Raw genomic sequence first — 21,775 nt, forward strand, 5'->3', positions numbered from 1 at the left:
AGCATTGTTTTTCACATCTCCTCATTCTGTGGCCAGCTTCAGAAACTCTCCTACACTAGAATATTAATAAATAATTGTCAGAGCTGCATTCTTTTGCAACGTTGTCCCGAGCAGCACTTCTACTTCTCTGTTTGTTTTTGCACAGTTCCAGGAATTGTCCCTCTCTGTGTCTCCCTTCTCATGTCAGTCGAGTGGAGTGGAGGTCAAGTTGTGTTGGCGTTGAATGTGGGCTTCCTCACCTCATTATTATTTGTCATTACTCATGGACTGGATTCGTACAACTTGAGTGATTTAGCCGCTTTGCGTGAGCACAGGAAATGTTGCTTTGTGTTTTCAGCACCATGTGAGACCCAGAGAGGAACATTGCGATGAGCGCTGCGTTTCATAGGCTCTACTTTAAAGAAACTTGTTGGGCTGTTCTCGCTTTGTGGTGCTGGATTAATAGTTTCATTTTTGTTTAATCTGAAACTGTTTAAATAAAGCTTCTTAAACTTGTAAAATTCTATTAGCATGCTTGGAGTTTCATTAGACGAGACAACATAAATCCTTATAACCATGCGTTGATTTAGACAAAAATAGCATGGTTTGCATTTGTTAAGTTTACTGCTAACTATGTGTTAAAGGTCTTGTAATAAATGAATATTTTATTACAGTAAGCAGTTATTTAGCAAGTTTACTGGTGACATTAAATGAAAAGACAAATCAACACAACAATAGTCTTTGGTAGTCAATGAATCTGGTGGCATTATTTGTTCTTTACCAAAGTCTCCATTACAACTATGTACATTATCATTTATGACATCATCGATGGATTTAAATAAACTTCTAGGGCAGCCAATTTCTTTGTTCCTTCTAAGAATGTTGGAAACATTGAAACAACTTAAGGAACAGAGTTTATCTTGCCACCACTTAGAGTTATGAGCATGGTAACAATTAAAAATGTTGGTATGTTTTTGCACTTTGAAATTTCTCAGTTATAATTGTGATTTCCAGAAAAGGGCCTTTATTCAAGTCAGAACTAGGACCTTATTTGGGCTTTGAGTGACTCTTTTTTTTTTGTCACACTTATAAATCTTGTTGTTCCACTTCAAACACTGCGGTTAGTGTGTACACTGTAAAAAGTAATAAGTTCACTTTACTTAAAAAAAGTTAGGAAACCGATTGCCTCAAAATCTTCAAGTAAAGTAGCTAAAAATAACTATGTTTAGACCACTCAGATAAAGGCAGTAAACCTGAGTGCCGTTAACTCAAAATCATTAATTGGGTTAACTGTAAAATATTCATTCAGACAACTCATGCAATGGCAGTAAACTTGAGTGCCGTTAACTCAAAATCATTAGTAAAGTTGACTATAAAATGTCAATTATGACTACTTCAAATTGTGAGTTATGTCAATTAACCAGTACTCATAAAAATAAGTTATGCTTACACGTTTAAGAGTTCACATTACTTGCAAAATATCAGGAAACCGATTGCCTTGATATGTTCAAGTAAGATGAACCAAAAGTGTTAAGTTATTGGAACGAAGAGCCAACAGACAACAGTTTGAATGGAAAAAAATGTTTAATAATTAAACAAGTTTACCTTAAATACAAGGTTCTCAAGTGTGGTTACATACACACTAACCTGGAAACAAAGTTTTCCACAGACTTTTTTTAGGAAAAAAAAATTACATGACTTTTTTTCTAGGGTAGCCTTCAATCTAATATTGAATCCTTCAAATGGCCCTCAGTCTTTAAAACTTTGAGAATCCCTGCTTAAATGTCTTTGTTGACTGGTGTGAAACAAAAACTCAATTCTCAATACTAGAGCCCAACATTTATCATAACATTGATAAAGTAAATAGTGAAGTAGTGAAGTGAAGTAATGTTTCTCCTCATTAACATAAAACCATTTAGTAGTCTGCAAGTGCAATGATGCTCTCTCCAACAAAAAAAGAATCAAACAAGAAATAAAAATCACTTTTCCAATAAGGGTAAAGGTATCAACGTTGATCCATAATGTCACATCACATTCACTCATTGCATCAGAAGATTTTTGAGTGATTGTATTTTTGGTTTTAGAGATTTATGTCCAAGAGAAGCACCTTGGATGAAGTCAAAGGTGTACTTCAGTTGTTGAGGGTACTCCAAATTCAGAGAATAAATAAGTCCAAAGAGCAAGCATGGCATGTGGAAGATTCCCAAGATCATTCATGACAAGACTTCCTTCCAAAATGATGGCAGTACTTGAAGACTGGAGGTGCAGTGAGTCAGTGGAGGCCTGCCTGTCCTCAGGAATGATGGTCAGGATCCCAATGGGGTGTGAGACACGTCTGGGTCTACGCAGTCCTAACAACAATAGAAGCAACACCACAATAACAAAACAACGTAACACTTCTATAGTGTCACCAGAAGTCCTCTTTTATCCGGACATCTCAAACTTTTCAGACCTAAAAAATGTCCGGGGAATTTAAAATCGTTAGGATTTTGGTCAACTGCCTCAAAACACATTACATAGCTTACAGTGCATTGTGATTACATTGCCAATGCTCCACTACTCCATTCCAGGTTTTTTGTATGGCAAAGAAATCGGTAGCACATGTACACACATGTGCTGCCGATTTTTTGTGCTACCGCTGGTTCTACCCCCCCCACACCTCCGTTGGCGCGTGTGTGTCCGCCGATTCTACCCCCCCGCCAACAAAAAAAGAAGTGTCCTCCTTTTCAGAAACCCAAATCTGGTGACCCTACACTTCTTCATCATGGCTGCTTCTCCTACAGTTTACAGCTGCCCTACCTATGGCAGTCTACTCATCATAAGCCTTCTATAACAGTACAGCGGCTTTTTTAACCCGCCAACATCTTTATCCTTATCCCTTTTTTTTTTTTGTTTTGCGCCCGGACAGCTTTTTTGCTCTGCCGCTCCATCTTGTCGCCACTAAATAAACATGATATTTTCGACTAACGTTAGTCCCAGGCATCGCTAAATCATTACACATAAAGTTAACCTCAAAACCTGGACTTACGGATGAATTATATGGCCGAGATAACGAATATAAGTTTGCTAAAAAACAGTGGGACTTACCGTGACCAAACGTAGCTGCAGCAACCGCCGTATTGTTGACAGTTTGGCGTGTCTTGCAAACACGTCGTCACTCGTCAGTGTCCAATGCGCATGTGCGTTCAACGAGAGCTGCCGAATGATGCCGAGTTTTTTGCTGGTTATGCAGATGCGTTTTGCTCACTCATAACTCCAAGTTCGGGTTACTTGCTGCTGATGAGTTTGATTACTTGCCTCAGTAGAAAGTTGTCTTTGCTAAGTTTAAGTTAGTATAGTCAACAGAGTAAGCTGGAATGAGTTCAGGTCACTTTTCTTTTTGAGTACACTTTACTTTTACATTTTACAGTGTATGTGACCCTGATGTACAGTTCATATTTCCCCATTTACACTGCACCTGTTTCAGTATAATGAGCCAATATATCTGCTCACTAATTGCCCTGAATACATATCATAAAAACCTGCCTGTAAAAGCAAGAGGAAAGGTAAAACAGATATAGGCGATGGCGGCATCTATATATATTTTTATTTAAAGTATCACACATAAAAAGCAGAAAGCACATTTATACACTTCAAGTATCGCTAGTGTACTTCCAGTCACAGAATAAAAAAAATTTCATCTAAAAAAAGCATACACACACACACACACACACGCAAACACTCCTGCACACACTTGTCCAGCCTTTTAACAGGAGGCTGTAAATAACACAAAGTCATTTCATTAACGAGGTCCAGCCTAAAAACTCTCAGACTCTCCTCTCTTAAAGCGCACACACTTCCTGTTGTAAGTTACCCCAACCTGGCAACTCTGCACATGGCAACCTGCTCATTCAGACAATCTTCAGGGGGTGCTGAGGTGGACGTAGAAGCACGGCGCTAAAATTAACCTGTAAAAAGATTTCTCTATTTTTTTTTTAAAGATGATATTTAAAAGTTGGCTAGCATATCAAGCAAAACTTAAAAACTCCTAATGAAACTCTTGCTGACGGTGGTATGTTTGGCAACCGTGTTTTCAGCGCACTCACCAGAGATGATAGCTCTGCTACTCTAATTTAATACGAGTTAAAGGAGTTGTGTCATTAGCGAGCGAGGCCACATTCTGACACTCTCGGTTCAGTGTAGACACACGTTTGCAAGCACATTCACACTCATGCAACAACCCAGATGGCTTTTACAAGGCCCAAGGCCCTCCCCGGCCCGCCCGCCCGCCCGCCCGCCTCCCTGCCTAGGTTTTAATTATGTCGAAGGCTGCCCTGGTCTGATAAAATGGGTCACGTTTAACACGCCTTCACTCACCTTCACCCTCACGTCGCGTACCCTCTCGGTCACCTTACGTGCATCTACTTTATCTGCATAACAGTCAAAAAGGAAGACACGGAGCTTTCGTCGCAGTATTTCACAGAGACAAAAAGTAATCGGGTTATATATTTAACCTAATCACCGTTGCCCCTGTGATGTGTGTGTTTGAGCTGTGCTGGTGTGTGTGCGACTGTGTGTGGATTTACAGCCTGCTTCCTTTTTAGCTGTCATTAGACTGCCAGACATGGCTACACAGGTGTACTGTTACCAGCATTAGTAATAGGCTTTATACTCACACACACAAACACACCTGCACACACACGCACACACACGCACGCACACACTCCAATCCACTTTATTTTTAACGGTCCAATCGTTCCTCGCAGCATGACTCCTCCTGATGAAACACTTTAACTCAGCTGCTTATTCTCTTTATTTGGACTCAAAGTGTTTTCACTGACTTCAGAATAAGGCGAAGGATCCTGCTAAACAACTATATTTGAATGTTAAAGTGCGTATATAAACATGTATGAAAGATGAAACCCGGGACAGGTATGAAGGCAGCAGAGGTGTGCCAGTCGGTTTTGAGGCCAATTTCCGATCTGCAATTTTTGTAGAGCTTTGACCATCCTGTCATGTTGCTTCTAGTTTCTCTTTTAGCAGCTACAACAAAACAAGATAGAACACCTTTTGAAATTTTTTTCCTACTTCAACAGCAATTTTCTGTGAGATATGATGAAGCTTTTTTTTTTTTACTACTCTAAAACAAACATTATACAGTTTACATTTGAAGTCCTGGATTAGCAATTTGTTCTCCTGCTGCTACAAAGACAGCAGTTTCTGTGTGTATTCTATAAAATATGATTCCATACTAAAACTTTGAAATTTCCAACAAGTGAAATGTTTTTACATGGTTTACATGTAAATTGAAAATAGAGTTTGCATTTTTGATGTAAGTTTAAAAGAAAAGTCACCATAAGGGCTGAAACAAACTTGATTATCTTGTCATGACACGTTGTGAATATACAATTTTGAATAAACTCAACAATCACATGTTGAGTCTAACTGGTCGTATATGAAGCTTTTTTTTTTTTAATGATGAAACAGAGTTGGCTGTGATGTTGTACTTTTGTTTTGTTTTTTTAGCAATTTCTCCATTCGCTGTTATCTTTAAGACTTAATCACAGTTTTATACATCTGTTTGTTTTTAGAGTTCAGTCAAATAAATACGGGCTATAATTTACAACCAATATTATAAATACAACCAGTTTTGTCTGCGTCATACCATAAAAGATGCTTTTTCATCCTGTTTTATAAGTTCATGCTTATCACCTACTATTAGTCATTTATACATGCCTGTACAATCAGTTTCGTCCACAAATATTAACATTGACCATGTAGTTTCTAAAGCTTCCAAAAATTACATCAGGATGAATTCACAAAAGTATGATCGTCATTTCTGAGCAGAAGATGAAAATGAAATGAAAAATAAAAAACACATCAAGTGACGTCATTGAAGGTCACGTTCAACATCTTCCACCATTTGATATCACTTCCTCTATCAAACACAAAATATTTTAAAGGGAAATTAACAGTATGTAATTGTATACCTTTTCACATGACAATTTCTTTGTACAACTGTGGAAATTTTATGCATTTTTTATTTCAATATATCTTTTTTTATTATTATCTTGGAATAAATTATTAAAGGGATGCATCATTTTTGCTGTTTTTTTACTAATTGAAATGCTTCTTATTTAGTTAGAAAAGCTGTTCAGAGACAGTTCCTGCTGTATTTTTCTAAGGTTTTGAGGAATGCCCCATCAGGTCAGGACCTCAGGTTATCTGGACGTGCTTGTGCACTAATGCTCCTACTTCAACATGCTAAGTGAATCCAATGCAGAAATGGCTAATTTAACCATTTTCTTCAGACATTCTCCCCTTAGCACACATTTTTCCCCCGTCATTCTCTTTTACATCATCCAGTCATAATTTACATCCTTTCCATGTCACCTTTAATCAGAGCTACAGTCCACTAAAGTTATTAAAATAATAATAATCTCCTTTATGCCGCCTTCCCCTCCAGTTTCTGTGGGACAAACTTTAATGGCAGGACCACTTGTGAGCCCGTCCACACACACACTCCCACGCACACACAAATGAGTGCAGAGACACACTCATTTAAACTGCTGAGTGATATGGTGGGGCTAGGGTCTTCTCTGCAGGACCCCATCCATCACACACACGTACACACACCCATCCGAATGAGGACTTACAAACACACTGGAGCGTTTTCATGATCTGCACTCTATCAGTCTCTTTATTAGTCTGCCTGTGAGCGTGTGTGCATGTGTGTGTGCGCGTCTGAGCATGTTAAAGGGGCCTCCCAACTGGAAACAGACCCATTTCCAGAAAGGACACAAACTCCAACACACACCTCTTTATTTCCTTTCAGTCGCGCTGCACCTTAATTTGCAACACTTCTAACAACCAACTCTGCAGCCCGCTTCACAGCCACTCAATCTGTCACTGTCGCTGCCTCGTTTCCATGTCTGTCTTTTTCGGCCGAGTTAGAACACAGTGTATGCGGGTGTGTGTGCGTGTGTATGCGTGTGTGAATGCAATTCTCCAACAGCCATTCTCATATATTCTCTACACAGCCACACCGGCCTTGTGTTTATGTATATTTACACTATAAGTCTTCAGCTGCAGAGAGCAAGGGAAGTTTCATTTCCCACCTCTGAGGAGTTCTCATGCCAGGCTGCCCCCTGGCTCCCTTAAAAGGAAATGCATCCCGTCCTGCAGCCCCCAGTTTTATTGGGTTTTTTTCTCTCTATTTTTTTATTTATTTTTTTGGCTTGTTTTGCAAATATGCTGAAGCTAGAATAATAATAATAATAATAATAATAATAATAATAATAATAATAATAATAATAATAATAATAATAATAATAATAATAATAAGTCTTGTAATAAAAAATAAATATTTCTCCATTACTCTCTTCCACCTCCAAGCAACATATTTTATTAGTCTGCAGCTTCCCCAGGACATGTTCAGGTAAACCGGGGTAGAATAAGCTTTCCCTCTGCATGTTTTCCGAGCTCCATTTCTTGTTTTTCATAAAAGAAAAATACTTTTCAAATTCTCCATGATATTTTCTGTTAAAAAGCGTATTTTCTCTTCGTTTCACTCTACGATACACAAAGGCAGTCCATTCTTAAAATGACAAAACCTGCTTTGCTCTCTGCCCCACATGTATACAAATGAATGCAAACTAGGGTGTGTTCACACATTGAAAAACAGAGGCTTGTACAACAAAAGCGCCACGATCACACCTTATAAAAATATTCCCTCAGACACACAATAACCTGGCAGTTACGTCTCATATGCTATAAGTCTGCTCCTATCTTCATCTCCCATCAAAATCACAATCACCACGACGCTCCGAGCAGCCATTTCCATTTTCTGCCCTCCGTCAAAGGGAAAATAATATGTACCTTGTCACCAATGTCTACCCGTACAGGCAACTTCGCTCTACTAATTCAGCCCAGCGCTCCACAGACATCCGTCAGATGTAACTGGCGGAGGAGAGGGCATGCCGAGACAGCCATTAAAGGTTCCTAGCTGTCAAAGGTTCCCCTTTGTGTTGTGAGGGGCGATATAAGTGTCGTGCTCTTATCAGGGCTTCCTGTGGAGTTTGCTCTGCATCCTGTCCACTTAGAGCCGCTCCTCTTTCAGAGAAATCTTATTGTGTCTTTGTGCGAGTGTATGTGTGTGTGCGCAACGGTACGTGTCTGAGGGTGTGCGCGTGTGTAATGTCAAGTGAGTCATTTTTTTTTATTGTGTTTAATCAAGCCGAACTACAGATCAAGTTTTAAAATAGGAAAGTGGGATGGTAAATAAACTTAGAATTCTCCATTCGATTGACTTTTAGCCATTTTTCTTGTCTTTTGTTTTCTGTTTTGTGACACAATGGCGATGCTTGCGAGTCTGCTTGGTGAAAATTGGGAAGACGAACTCATTTAAAAAAGAAAATATCATTTGAAATATGCAACTTCTCTTTGCTTTCCTGTCCCACAGTGCGTCTGAATTAAACCCTCCATAATCGCTTGAGCACTGCTGTGCCTTGACCTTTCAAAGTTGTTTGTGGGTTTTGATCTAAGTAATTAACTTTGACTGATGTGAGCTGTTGATCCCAGCGATTGTCACGTTGATTATGTTTTAAATTTAGTGGGAAGGCAAGAATGACAGAGCTCAGCAAACTGATGCTTAAAAATAAGATCTAAATGAATGTTTAACCTCAGTGTGCAGAACAAGAATGAGGAAATTGACTCCTTTTGGCAAAAAAAAGTAGAGAAGCTGAAGACAGAAATGGGTTTAATATTACAGTCTGCTTCAAAGGTATTCATACTGCTTCTACTTTCTGTCAAATCTGGTCATGTATTAACAAGAATATTTGACAAATTAAAGTATAATGAACAACAAGCATCCAGTCAATGTGTTTATTCAGGGTCACAGGGGAACTGGTGACCATCTCCACTGGTTATTGAAACATGATACAATGCTACCTGCTTCAACCTTTGCATCAAGCGGTCTTTACGTTAAACATCCCTTAATTAACTTTAGCGCCATCAGTTGCCTTCAAACGTTACCTAATTATTTAACAGGCTCCACCTGAGGCAGTGTAAGTTTTAAGGCTACCAATTTGTGGAGGCCGAGAGGTTTGTTAGAGGACATTAGTGGACACACAGCATAACAAAGAGTGAGGAACACCTGACAGGTCAGGGATGAAGTTGTGGAGAGTTTTAGAGCAGGATTAGATCCTCTGTCTATTTTGGAAAGAACTGTTGAATAGGCCATCTGAAAATTAAGAGAGAATAGCATGCTTCCAAACATACGAAGACAAGTGGGGTAAGATAACTCTGGTGAGAAAAAGGAAATTATGTAGGAAAAAAAAAAGAAGACCTGTTAGTTAGTCAAAGTTCACACCAACACCCAAGTAGAAATATATGGAAAAATGCACATCAGATTTGGATGAATCAGTTTGACTGCCAAATCTGACTGAGCTGGAGCTATTTGCAAAGAAGTATTGGCAATATTTGATCTGGTTGCGCAAAGTTGATACAGACATTCCTCAAAGACTTGCTGCCACAATTGCAGCAAAAGGTGGATCTAAAAAAATTTACTCAGGAAGGCTGAGTATAAATGCACCCCACACGTCACGTCTGGTGTTGCTCTATTGCATAAAATCCTCCCAAAATATATCCAAGCTTAAAGTTGCAACGGGACAAAATATAAATTTGATGGTAAGTTCTTTTGCAAACAGCATGTTTCGGTTTCAGGTTTTATTTACAGTCTGTAAAGTTTGGGTGGCTGGGGGGTAAAATTCAGGGTAGCTACGTTTACTTTTGTTAGAAACCCTTTTTACACATTGAGCTGATGATTTCCAGCCGGGTTCTCCTCCTCCTGCTCCTTGTGACATGTGAAGATGGAGGGAGGTGGAGTGAATGAAAAAGAAAGGTAAAGGTAAATAAACAAACAATCAGCCACAAGCTTGTTCTGGCTCTCCTTCTCTGTTGCCCCTCATTTAAGGCCTTATAAATCAGGTTTCCACCCAGAGACAGGGTGTTAGCAAGCCTCCGAGACAACGCAGAGTAAGACATACACGTGCCAACCAAGATACAAAAAAAAGGAAAGCACACAACCCAGCACCGGTCTGCTGCTCATTAAGTTCATGTTAAGAAACATCGGATGGGTGTACAAGAGCTACGATGGTAGGAAGAGGTTAAATAAGAGTGTATGGAAAATTCAAGGCTAGTAGTATGTTGGCTTAACTTCATAAAAGTGTGTGCACCCAGTCTCCATCTGGAGCTTAGCTTCATTTTTAACATATGTTAATAAAATATCTATAATACCTGTTGTAGCTCCCCAGTAACAATATGACAAGTGCACTCTGACTCCACCAGCTGCAGAGAGGATATTAGGCTAAGGAGTAGGTGAGCATGTGTGTGTTGAGAGGGTCTGCCTGGTTAGTTTTTCGAGTCTGTTTTAGCACATAAAAAAAGGTCTGGACTTTATCAGGCTGGGTTGTAAATTGGGAGCAGAATGGACAGTGGGTAGAGGTGTGAGGGATGTGGGGCTACACCCCATTATAAGCCTTTAAACAAATCTAAATGGCTTCAAGGAAAACACAGAGGAAGGAGCCAATTTGCGTACAGGTTTGATTTGATGATCGGCAAATACACAAGCAGAATCTGACCCTTTTTTCCACTTTGTTAGGGGTTTTTCATCACTTGTTGAATGGTTGAACTTTTATTTTTACCCAAGGTTCCAAGAGGCATTGTTATTCTAAAAAAAGACCCCACTAACAAGGCGGGTTAGCTCACACCTCGGGTCAAAAGAGGCACAGCACTGTTATTACCTCAACCATGAGTGCCTGCCTTCGCCCCAAACTGTTGCTGCGCTTATGCAAGCCACGCTTCCACACCTTGATCCAGACCCAGAACATATTTACTCACTAAACTTGGCACCTGTACCCACCCACAAAAACAAAAGCACCTTCCGCACATGCTAACTCAAAAAGCAAGAACGCGGTCATTCCCACTTTACGAGCGGTCGAAAATAAACAAAACGTGACCGTGCCTTTGCGAAGCTGGAGAAGTTCACCAACTTTGCAAGTCTAAAAATGTCAGATGGCTCATTGGTTCTTCTCCATCGCACCTCGACTTCCTTATGCAGACATTTGACTGTGATTAGGAGTGCAGAGAGTGAAGCCAAAGGTCAGCGCTGCCTTCAGACGAGGTTGATTGGTTGTTGTAATTAGAGGAGTTTTGCTCTGTCTCAGGCCAGTTCCCCCCCAGAGGATTCACGCTGGCTCCCCAGTATCAGTATCAGCAGCAGTAGCGGAGCGAAATCAGAGCCCAACTTGCTGAAGACTCAGATCCTGAGGTGGTTTAGCTGTCTCCAAACTCGCCGCTATCTCCTTCTGATAAATTTGCTTTACCTCAGGCATTCTGTGTTGTCAAGTTGCAAAAGTTCCAAATTACTCTTTTGTAAATGTATCACTCAGATTATTAGTCAGAAATGTTGCAGGTTGAGAACAAGGTTGTACTTATCTGTACGCATCTCAGCTAACAATAAGGCCTTCTTCTTTTCTTCTGCTCTTCCTCCTTCGCCGCAACCTTACGTCTGCCTCCATTCTCTGTGAAAGCGGGTAACTTGAAACCCGTTCTCTGAGTCTCTGGGGGCAACAGGGGTTACAAAGGGTGATCAATACATGCCAGAGAAAGTCATTAGACAAGTGAAAGAAGCCCCAGTTTGTATACTCCCTCCTCCTTATCCTCTTTCCTTCCCTTGTTAGGACCAGCAACGTTAGCTGGCCTTAACACCCATTGACATGTTGGCTCTCTGCAACTTAAATAGTCATAATCTCCACACTGTGGTTTTGGAAGGATTATTCTTTTTGCTCAAAAACAAAATGAAGTTTTCTAAAAAACTATTGCACATCTGCCTTCCCCCTAAATGCCAGAAGAACAAACAATGTGATATGACAATAATGATCCGGAAAGACCTAGCTATGCATTTGACATGCAATTCAATCCCCAGATAAGGCAGGCTGCTTGGGATTTATTTATTTATTTTTTTTAATATGTTCAAAAATTCTACCACATGAGCACAACAGCTCTCACACGTCATATGTAGCACAGATGTGTGCCACTGCTATACAGAATCACATGAATCTACTAGAATCAGCACATATTTTTACTGCAATATTGCACAACTTAGCCCATAATATCATGATTTGATCTCATGCTACACTATGCTGTTTGCACATATAAGGATTCACTCATCTCAGCATGTTTGATGCCTAAGACTGAAAGTGAAAGTGACTGCTTGACCAACTTTCTGAATAACTTGACACATAATTATGAATCAGCATATATATATATATATATATATATATATATATATGTATATATATATATATATATGAAAACCAGATAGTCACATCACAGCAAAGTAATGCAAAGTAATGGTTCACTGTCAGTTTCTCACTCTTGATCCCAATAGACATGAGCTATTCAGAATGGAGGTGAAGCAGAAGATCTCCTAAATCAAGGAATGAAAACTCCTATTATTTCCCTGTGTTTAAACCTGTGTAGTAGAATTAGATACACGACTTTCTTTCAGAATAAAGCTTGTTGTATTGTTCCAATTATTTTATCAGTGTTTTAGCAATTTTGTGTTTCTATATACTGGCTTATCAATTTTAATCCATTTTACACTAATCTGTTGAATGATCCTAGACCAAAAAAAGCTAAACAACTATCCTGTTCTAATGTAAAATCCAGTTTCAATTAAAATCACCAGGTAAACTCTTAGCACTTTCTGTACCGTCTTTTTGAACTTGTGCTCTTTAACAGGTGGTGGACGACATGGGCAATGTCAAGTTTGCATTGGACACTGGCCCAGACACAACCAGCAACAGCTGGCTCAAGTACGTCCGCTCAGCGCTGTCGTTTGAGGAGCAGAACCTCACAGCCTGTCACCTCACAGGAGACCAGGTAAGTCGCATTCCAGAGTTGTTCTACTTGAATCTCTGTTCCTCTTTATGTAAAAAAAAAAACAAAAACATTTCACTGGAAAGCAGCAAGTAGGGGGGAGAAGCAGTTAAAGCTTTCAGTCCATTAATTGTGGGGTTGATGTGTGTGTGTGAGCACGCTCGTGTGTGTGCTGTAATGACCACAGATTGCTTTGTTAGTCTAAAGCTGGGCCAGTTGCCAAAGCTGTGAAGAAATTACCCGACTGAAGAGGCTGAGGAATATTAAGACACTCCTGATTTCCATGATAACCATTATTCAAGGCGTGCTCTTTCTTTATGAGGAGTTTCTGTTTAAAGAAACTTGGCCAAGGCACAGTGGATGTTTTTGGAAAGATGCCCAGCCATTGCCCATAAAACTCTAACTGCTTAACTAGGCACTAACAATAACCCCATGCAATGTGTGGATCGCAACTTACTGCTGCAATGGATTAGCATATCTGTGCTGACACACTGACGGTATTGCTCTGCTTTCCTCTGCGTCTGCCTTTTCGGGTCAATTTCCACTCTCACTTGAACACACCATTAGTGGCACATGTTTAATGGGATTGACGAATCTTACTTTGAAGCTTGTGTGAATAAGGCAAATAATATATATATATATATATATATATATATATATATATATATATATATATATATATATAAAAACAGAGCGGAAAATAATAAGTGACAACCGCATGACAGTAGCCAAATGAATCCATATGACTTGGCTTTGTGTTCCTTCATTCCTGTCACTCCACTCTTATTTGTTTTCTAATCCCTGCCTACATGGCTCACTCCCCTTCCTGTCGCAGCCTCTCGTTGCCTTGTACTTGTTGACTTCCCCCCGTCTCCATGTCTTGATCTTGCAGCTTGTCACTGAGACACACCGGGGGGACAGGCCTGAAGCTTCCACTAAGGCCTTAGACGTTAAAGTCTGATCAGGGAAGAAAAGAGACCACGCAAAAGAGAGAGGGGGAAGGAGGGAGGGTTGGAGCACAATCTTGGGGCCTCCCAAGATTGACAATCACCAATTGGCTGGCAACACCAATCCGCCTAATCCTTTTAAGATTTTCACATCGGTGCCCCCTGTTACTGCCACATAATGTCAAAGAAAGAATCAGGGCACCGGAGAAAATTGTGGAGAATTATTGGCAAAAGAAAGGGGCCCACGTGCTCCATTGCGTTTTAATGTGTTTTGCACTTGTTTGTTCTTATCAAAAAGGCTTTGCTTTTGTTTGCCTGACCAGTTGCTTGGGGTAGTGGCTTGCTGGTATGACCCTATAATTTATTTACAAACATAGCCCAGCCACACATGCACACGCTCGTGTACATGCAGCCACTTAGTGGTAAAATATATAATTTAAGAGGCCATTCTGCGATTTTTCTTTTGGCTTTTTTTTTTTTTTTCCTGTATCAACATGCACAATATATGAGGATTTATGGAAATATGTGCACACGAAGCAAATTCAAACACAGCCTGTGGCCTTTTAAAAGGGAAGCTGAACATTTATTTGTTTGTCATTAATGATGTAAGATAAGAACACATGTGTGCACAATCATGCATCATTTAGATATTTATCAGGTGGTGATTTTTCATTGTTTTGTGAAACAATGAGAGCTTTGTGGATTTCTTTTTTTCCAGCAAAGTTAGTGCGTGTGTGTGCGTGTTTGCGTAGGACGTGGTGCGAGAGAATTTGCTCAATTTTCCACACACTTACGTTTTCTCACTTAAGTCAGCTTGCAATTGTTTTCTCATGCAAAATTCACACACTTTTAAATGATAGCAAAACAAACGAAAAAAATTAACAGTTTCCTACGATTGTGTAGGTGATTGTGTGTGTTTTGCTCCAAATGAATGAGTTAAGATCTACTCAGAATGCCAAATAGTTGCACAAAACATGGTGTGCAAGCTGCCCCATTCAGGGGCTGCATAAGGCCCAGTTGCGTCTAGTGATTTATACGCCTGAGAGAGTGCAATGAGTGCTACTAGTGTGTGCGTGTGTGTGTTGGGTTAAGAGTTGATGGGGCTTTAAAGAGAAGATGAACCTTGTCCACCTTCTTGTCAACCCTTCATCTTTTGTGTTTTGAAGTGGAGGCCCTTTCTGGCGCTGTTAGATCTGCCCTTCTACCCTCGGATGGATCCATCAATTGGTACAGACTATTGTGAGGGTGCGTGTGCGCGTAGGTGTGTGTGTGTGAGGCCACAGTAGGAGATTATTGCAGGCCCCATGGGCTGGCATTGATCGATGAGGCATCTGTCTCCTAAACACTGGACAGTGAAGGGAAGAAGTCAAGAGAGGGCTGAGGTCTTAATGTAGAATCCAAAACAGTCCATGATCAAATATGTTTTATTGCAGTAAAAATTAAGCATATATAATGGAGATCTTTTGATTAGCATCTAGTTGTGTTTATTCAAAAGAAAATCTAGCCTGACAATTGCTTACATTGTAATTTATTTTTGATTTTTAATATTCACTTCTAAAGGTTTTTTTTAAAAGGAAATTTGTGTGATGGAACTTATAAAATTTTACATATCTTTTGTTTGATTTTGTAAAAAAATAAAAATAAAAATGTGGCCAAAGATATATTATAGAATAATTACAAGTAATGTACTTTTTAAAATATCTATGTAATCGCAATATTTAAGTAATGACAAGTATTTTTGTTTGATTTGGAGAAAAATGAAACTTTTGCAAATGATTATATATATTTTTTTCAAGTAGGAGACAAATGCTTTTTGGGGGGTTGGGTAGGAAATAATGTTAATAATTATGTATCTATAATGCCAAATAATTTTTAATGAGTTTCAAGATAATACCTCTATGAACAGCTGATTCGAAAGAGAGTGAAATAATATCGCCTCCTGGGAAAGAAAGTTCGAATAGCAAAGAGGCCTTTTTCATTGACTGGCCTATAACGTGTGTGTGTGTGTGTGTGTGTGTGTGTGTGTGTGTGTGTGCGTGGGCGTGGGTGTGCGTGTGTGAGCGTGTGTGTTATTGGTGTGAATGCCTGATAGAGTGAGTTCAAGTCTGACCGAGCTTCTTTATCCATTATTTACATCAATAACAGATTTATCAGGCGGCCGAAGCGGCCACTGAGTTGGGAGATGCGGGGAGGGGTCTGCGCCGCAGATCCCTCAATCCTTTTGGCTGGAGATAAGACGAGGAGGAGTGGCCGACGGGTAACCGAGAGAGCACCAAGGGGCAATGGGGAATCACTAATGAGAGAGAGAGAGAGAGGAGGGAGTCTGAAACAGAGAGAGAGTAAAAGAGAAAGACAGAGAGAGAGAGAGAGACTCATCATCACCATCATCATCATCATCATCATCAAAGACGCGCTCGGTGACTAGATTAGAGAGTAACCCAGCAGAGGAGCGTCGAGGCTTCACCCACCCAGCCGGAGGGAATCAACACCGAGCTTACTCTGCGCCGCCGGCCGACCCACGACCTGCTGTTCCCGGCCCTAGCCGCAGCAGCGTCCCGCTCCGTCTCCCCTATCCCTCTCCCTCTCTCGCTCTCTCACTCTCCCTCTGCGGTAAACTTACTATGGGTTGTGTCGCTAACTCCTCCGGGACTGAAGTGCTACTGCAGCTGGAGGCTCTCCGCAGCGCCGCGCAACTTTCTCAACTCTTTCGTCTCACGGAGAAAAGAAAGGTCAGGCCGAAACCCGCGTCGCCGAGGCTCCCGCAGAGATTGTGTGTGTGTGTGTGTGTGTGTGTGTGTGGGGGGGGTGGGGGGGGGGTTGCGCGGGTGTGTGTGGGTGTGTGTGTGTGTGTGTGTGTGGGTGTGTGTGTGTGTGTGTGTTATCTAAATGGTGTAAAAAAAGAAGAAAAAGAAGGAAAAAAACATAATAATAATAATAATAATAATAATAATAATTATTATTATTATTATTATTATTATTATTATTATTATTATTATTATTATTATTATTATTATTATTATCTTCTCCTTGTCTGTTTTCTATGTTAAACGAACTAAAACTTGAGAGTTGAGTTGTCCAGCCTGTTACCTATATAGACTTTGTATTGTGCGTGTGTGCGTGCGTGCGTGTGTGTGTGTGTGTGTATGAAGGGGAGTTTTCGGCCGCCTTGCTGCGCTGCAGTTTCACTTGGTGCAGAGCGCCCCCATGTGGTCAAAATCATTGTAATCAGCATGTGTGATTGGAGACGGTGTTGTTTAAACGCAGTCTACCTGGTTTACTTTTAATAATATCACATAAATGACTTGATTATTTTTCGTTATTTTTGTAATTTTTATTAAATTGTTAATAAGTCCGTGAGACTCTTTCACCTGGTAGATCTAAGAAATAAGGCCTCGGATCAGAACGGCCTTTGTCTGTGACGTTCTTCATCTTCTTTTTTTTCCCTTTTAGCGTAATAACTATGAGTATGTGGACAACAAATTCGATCAATTAATTTAATCAGCATTTAATATGTTGATAGTAATGTAACGTGCTTTCACTCTTCTCTCAGCTTGACATCTGTGGGTTATATGTTAGTTTTTTTTCACTTTTTATCTATGAAAGCGTGAATGTGAATGCCGACTTTTCTTTTTCTTTTTTCATTTTATTTGCTTTCAAGCGGGGAAATTCCATTTTATCATCTGGGTTTTGTTTTTTTGTTTTTTTTTTCATAAAATCCAGGTTGTTTTCAGAAGTGAGACATGCGAATGTAAAACAGCTTAGTCGATGTATTTCATTTTATTCGTTTAACGAGTAAGATTAAAATTAAACAATTGCCTCAATGGGATGTCTAACCTTGCTGATATGCAAACTGGAACAGGAAAAGGAAAAGAAAAAAATCTGTTTTCAGAAATTTATTTTTCATTTATTTCATCTTGACCGGATCTTAAAGTCTCCCTCTTTTTTCCATGTGCCCCCCTTCTCTCTCTCCTTAGATTTATTATAAAGCTGTTCGGGATATTGAAGCAGGGGAGGAGCTCCTGGTTTATATGAAGGACGGGATTTTCCCCGAGGGATCAATGGCACCCAACCTACAAGGTAAGATTAATGCGCGTCATTAGAGCACACTTTAAACAAACTCCAACTCGCATCCTTTGCTGCTTTCACGACTCCTTAACGGACAAAAAATGGAGAGAGAGAAAAAAACACATTGTCTCCTTCCAAAATATTCTTCCGTCCTCAAGCATGGTGATTTTCTGAAAAATAATTAATGTCAATGATGGATTAAAAACTAATGAATCATGTATGCTTAAACGCCCTTTAATTAAAAACAACAACATGCAGAACATGGAGAGGCATAGTCTGATTTTTTATTGTAGTGCACTACAAAAAAAAAAAAAAAAAAAAAAAAAAATTCAGCTCTGCCGGAACACTGAGGCGTCAATTGGCCCATTTTTTTTTTTTTCTTTTTGTAAGGAAAGCGTCAAATTGGAACCTGCCTGTTCGGTAGCGACGAATATCGAAACCACATTGTGAAACACTTTTTAAACAAAAACAGAGAGGGAAAAGTAATAAAAGCATTTACTCAGGACGGCGTCAATTCTGATCCAATCATGTTTCGTTAAAAAATATCCATTATTTCTTTACATCTGATACCTGCATCACATAATAATTACAATAAATACAAAATATCTATTATTTCATGTGATACTTTTGTTAATGATAGTGACAAAATATTATTATTATTATTAATAATTTTGTCGTACATCTGTCTGAAAACATAGCATCTTAGTTTTTAGTAAAAGTAAAGTGAAACTAACAAACATTACTATTGTACAACTAACTACTGTACAATAGTATTACACTAAAATTGACCAACATTAATCAATTTTAATTGATTAAAATTGATTGTATATTACAGCATATTCTGCTGTAATAATACAGCAGTATATGCTGTATTATTACAGCATATACTGCAATAAATGATCGCTTTAATGCAGGTTTCAGTCCTTTTTATATGTTTTCCAGGATACATTGTAAATTTACTGTATCAAAGTGTAAACCGATTATAAGCTACCGAGCTGCTGAGGACGTTGGGTTTTACTGCAAACCTTCTCTGTACCATGCTGAGGCCTTCATAGCTTCAAACCAACGAAGTGCTATAAATTAATTCAGCAATTTTACAATGAAAGAAACATAATTATTTCTGTTTTCTATAAGAATTTTTTTCAATAAAAGCTGAAACTAAAACACAGTTTTACATTTAAATCGTTTTAAACTTGTGCGCTCTAATCCCTCAAAAAAATACCCACTCAACAACAAGTTGAGGAAAACCTTTGCAATAAATTATTATTTTTTTGCTTTTTATGTTATATTTATGTTCTCTCGTTCTGTTTCGTCTGTGTGCCATGAACACACACTGCATTTAGTTATTGAATCCAGCTTACAGTTGCTTATGTTAAAACATTTTTGTTTTTATTGTAATTTCAAAAATACAATCATCTCTACGTTTTATTTAGACTTCATTTCTGACATAAATTGTAAATTATATATATATAAAAAAAAAATCCTTATATTCCCTTGTAATTTTGCTTGATGTTGCTTTAGATCTTGCCATTCCTTTGAACTGTCCGTGTGTGCTGGGCATCAGAGAAAATATGTCCAGTACTTTCTCTCATAATCTAATTTAGACCGCTTTGTTTGGTATAGAACTTGGCCTTTTTTCTTCCTCTTTGAACATCTTGGACTTATTGTAGTGAAGCGTGTTGTCAGGTAACATTGTTTTATTGTTATTATTATTTATTTTTTTTAAAGACACCTTTTACTCTTCAATGATTTTACATCGCTTTGCTGGAGGGAGAACAGGATGTTTGTAAGATGTTCTGCAGCTCATGCAGACAGTTTCCATGTCTGCATGAAGTACAGAACAATCCATAGGCGTCGTTGCCAAACTAAGTGAGGGAAATAACCACTGAAAACAGTTTGATTGTTGTAAAGAGGGAAACTGGTGTGCTTTAAGTGGAGGTCAAAGATTAAGTGGGCATAGATATTTGTTCTTTTCATCTGTGTCTGTATGTTTGTGTATACAGATAGAATACAAGATATAAGAATGAGGCAGCCTGCCCAAATATGTGCATGAAAGCTAAAACCTATGGCTTTGTGTATTGGTGTGAGAGAAGGACTAAACTGAAACAATATATTACAGGTGCATTTTTATTGGAAAATACTTTATTTTGAGCAAGGTAGACAGGCAATTAGAAGGAGGACACAGACAAAGTCCACCTTCCAAGACGTTTTGTGTTCTGGTCTCCCCTTGTTTGTGTGACTGAGACAGAAAGGCAGTGCCTGGCAGTGCAGCCCTGCTCTCTGCGTCTGGCTTATCGAAGAAGGAATTTGAAGTAAAGGACTTGAGGAGTCCCCCGAGACCTCACCCATGCTCCCAGATTAGCTGCTAAACTGCACATAATTGTGCCTCCCTTCGTCTCCCAGAGAGCTATTAGTCTCCACTTTATAACCTCCACCACCCCAATCCCACCCCAGCCCACTCGCACACAGCAGACTAACTGAAAAAACACATGTACACTGATATGCACCGAGCAAACGCCTTTGTTTATGCCTATTCTGACACAGACCCGCTCTCACAATGGACACTTGTGTTGCTTTTACCAGAGCGCCTGTTTCACTACCTTTAACATAAACAGAAGCTTTTCCACGTATTAAGATCCTCAAAAGTCTAACGCGAGTGGACGCGAGTCATGTTTTTTTCAACATTTTCCACTCTGAAATCACCTAAATGGTGAGATGTTTTAATATCCATCCTTTAAGGTATACATGCACAAATCAGTGTCAAAAGCGAGCTAGTTAGTGTGGCGTTTGAGCTCGGCGTAATGCTCCATTGACCAGGCGGTCACTCATGCATCTTGTGAAGGTTAGAAACACTGGATGTTGGTGCTCTAATGGTATTTTAATGTTTCCAAGAAGTTCCAGCTGGATAAATGGTCACATGGAGTAGAAAGCAGGTGAGCCATGCACTGTAAGTCATTTTGGATAAACTCATTTAGCAGGGCTAGAATGGATGGCTGAGAGCAGGTGGCATATTGGTGGAAAGGGAAAAGGGTTGAGGGGCGACGTAGGCAGTGGGTGCTCGGTGTCATGGCAAAGAAGGCATGGCAGCTTGACGCTGAAATCACCACTGGGCTGGCGCCGCCGCGACCCTGCTTACCTCCGCTCCTCACGGCTCACTTTGGAAAATGTTCACAGGAGCACCGGCTCGCGCACACATTCACACGTCCATGCACAAAGTCCCTCCGCTGGGCTTTCTGTCTGTTGAACTTGGCGTCCGACTCAGGAATTGGCTATTGAGAAAGGTGGTCTAGCTTTTATGTGTTTGACCTTGCTTGTGAGAAGTATTGTAAAGGTTATCAGCATGGAAGAGGAAGACCTGCCCCTATTGTTTCCCCTGCGTGCTATTACCCTTGCAGTCTGAGGCGAACACTTAGTTCAACGAGTAATTAAGTGTGTTAATGAAGCCCACATTTTACTGGTAATTGATTTCCATTTTATGTAGCTGTCAATTGCAGGATTGTTTACATTTACCTTTTGGAAAAACAAGTTTGTTTAGCTGTAACTAAAGCGTAAAACAGCATAGATTACTCGATAAGTAACAAGAGCAATTTTTAATGGTGGAAATAGATCTTTTTTCTTCGGATAGTTACTAAACACTGGTACTTCGTGCACAGCCAAGCACTTACTGAAAAATGTAAAGAAAAAAATAGTCATAAACCCAGAAACAAATAAATTTTGTATTTGTTCTTTATGAATATGAAAAAAAAGATGCATGTTTCAGTAATTTACAAAATGACATGCAGAAAAAGCTTTTAAAATAACATGAGTCAGTACACTGTACCATTGTATTTTAACAGAAAGAAGCAATCTGAAAAAAGAAATCC

General features: G+C 39.4%; 1 protein-coding gene across 13 annotated transcripts in view; it reads left to right on the forward strand.

Moving 5' to 3' along the window:
• Positions 1–21,775, forward strand: part of prdm16 (PR domain containing 16) — a 208,666-nt gene that overhangs the window by 169,358 nt on the left and 17,533 nt on the right. For 12 of the 13 annotated variants that reach the window (XM_044125465.1, XM_044125456.1, XM_044125484.1 and 9 more), the window contains 2 exons: positions 12,763–12,903; positions 17,822–17,924. In XM_044125465.1, the coding sequence (XP_043981400.1) occupies positions 12,763–12,903; positions 17,822–17,924 (244 nt within the window). Of the gene's footprint in view, positions 1–12,762; positions 12,904–13,763; positions 16,577–17,821; positions 17,925–21,775 lie in introns of those variants that run through there. The other variant, XM_044125559.1, reaches the window with a different exon arrangement.

The sequence above is a fragment of the Gambusia affinis genome, linkage group LG01 (genome assembly GCF_019740435.1).
Source record: "Gambusia affinis linkage group LG01, SWU_Gaff_1.0, whole genome shotgun sequence".
Taxonomy (NCBI): Eukaryota; Metazoa; Chordata; class Actinopteri; order Cyprinodontiformes; family Poeciliidae; genus Gambusia; species Gambusia affinis.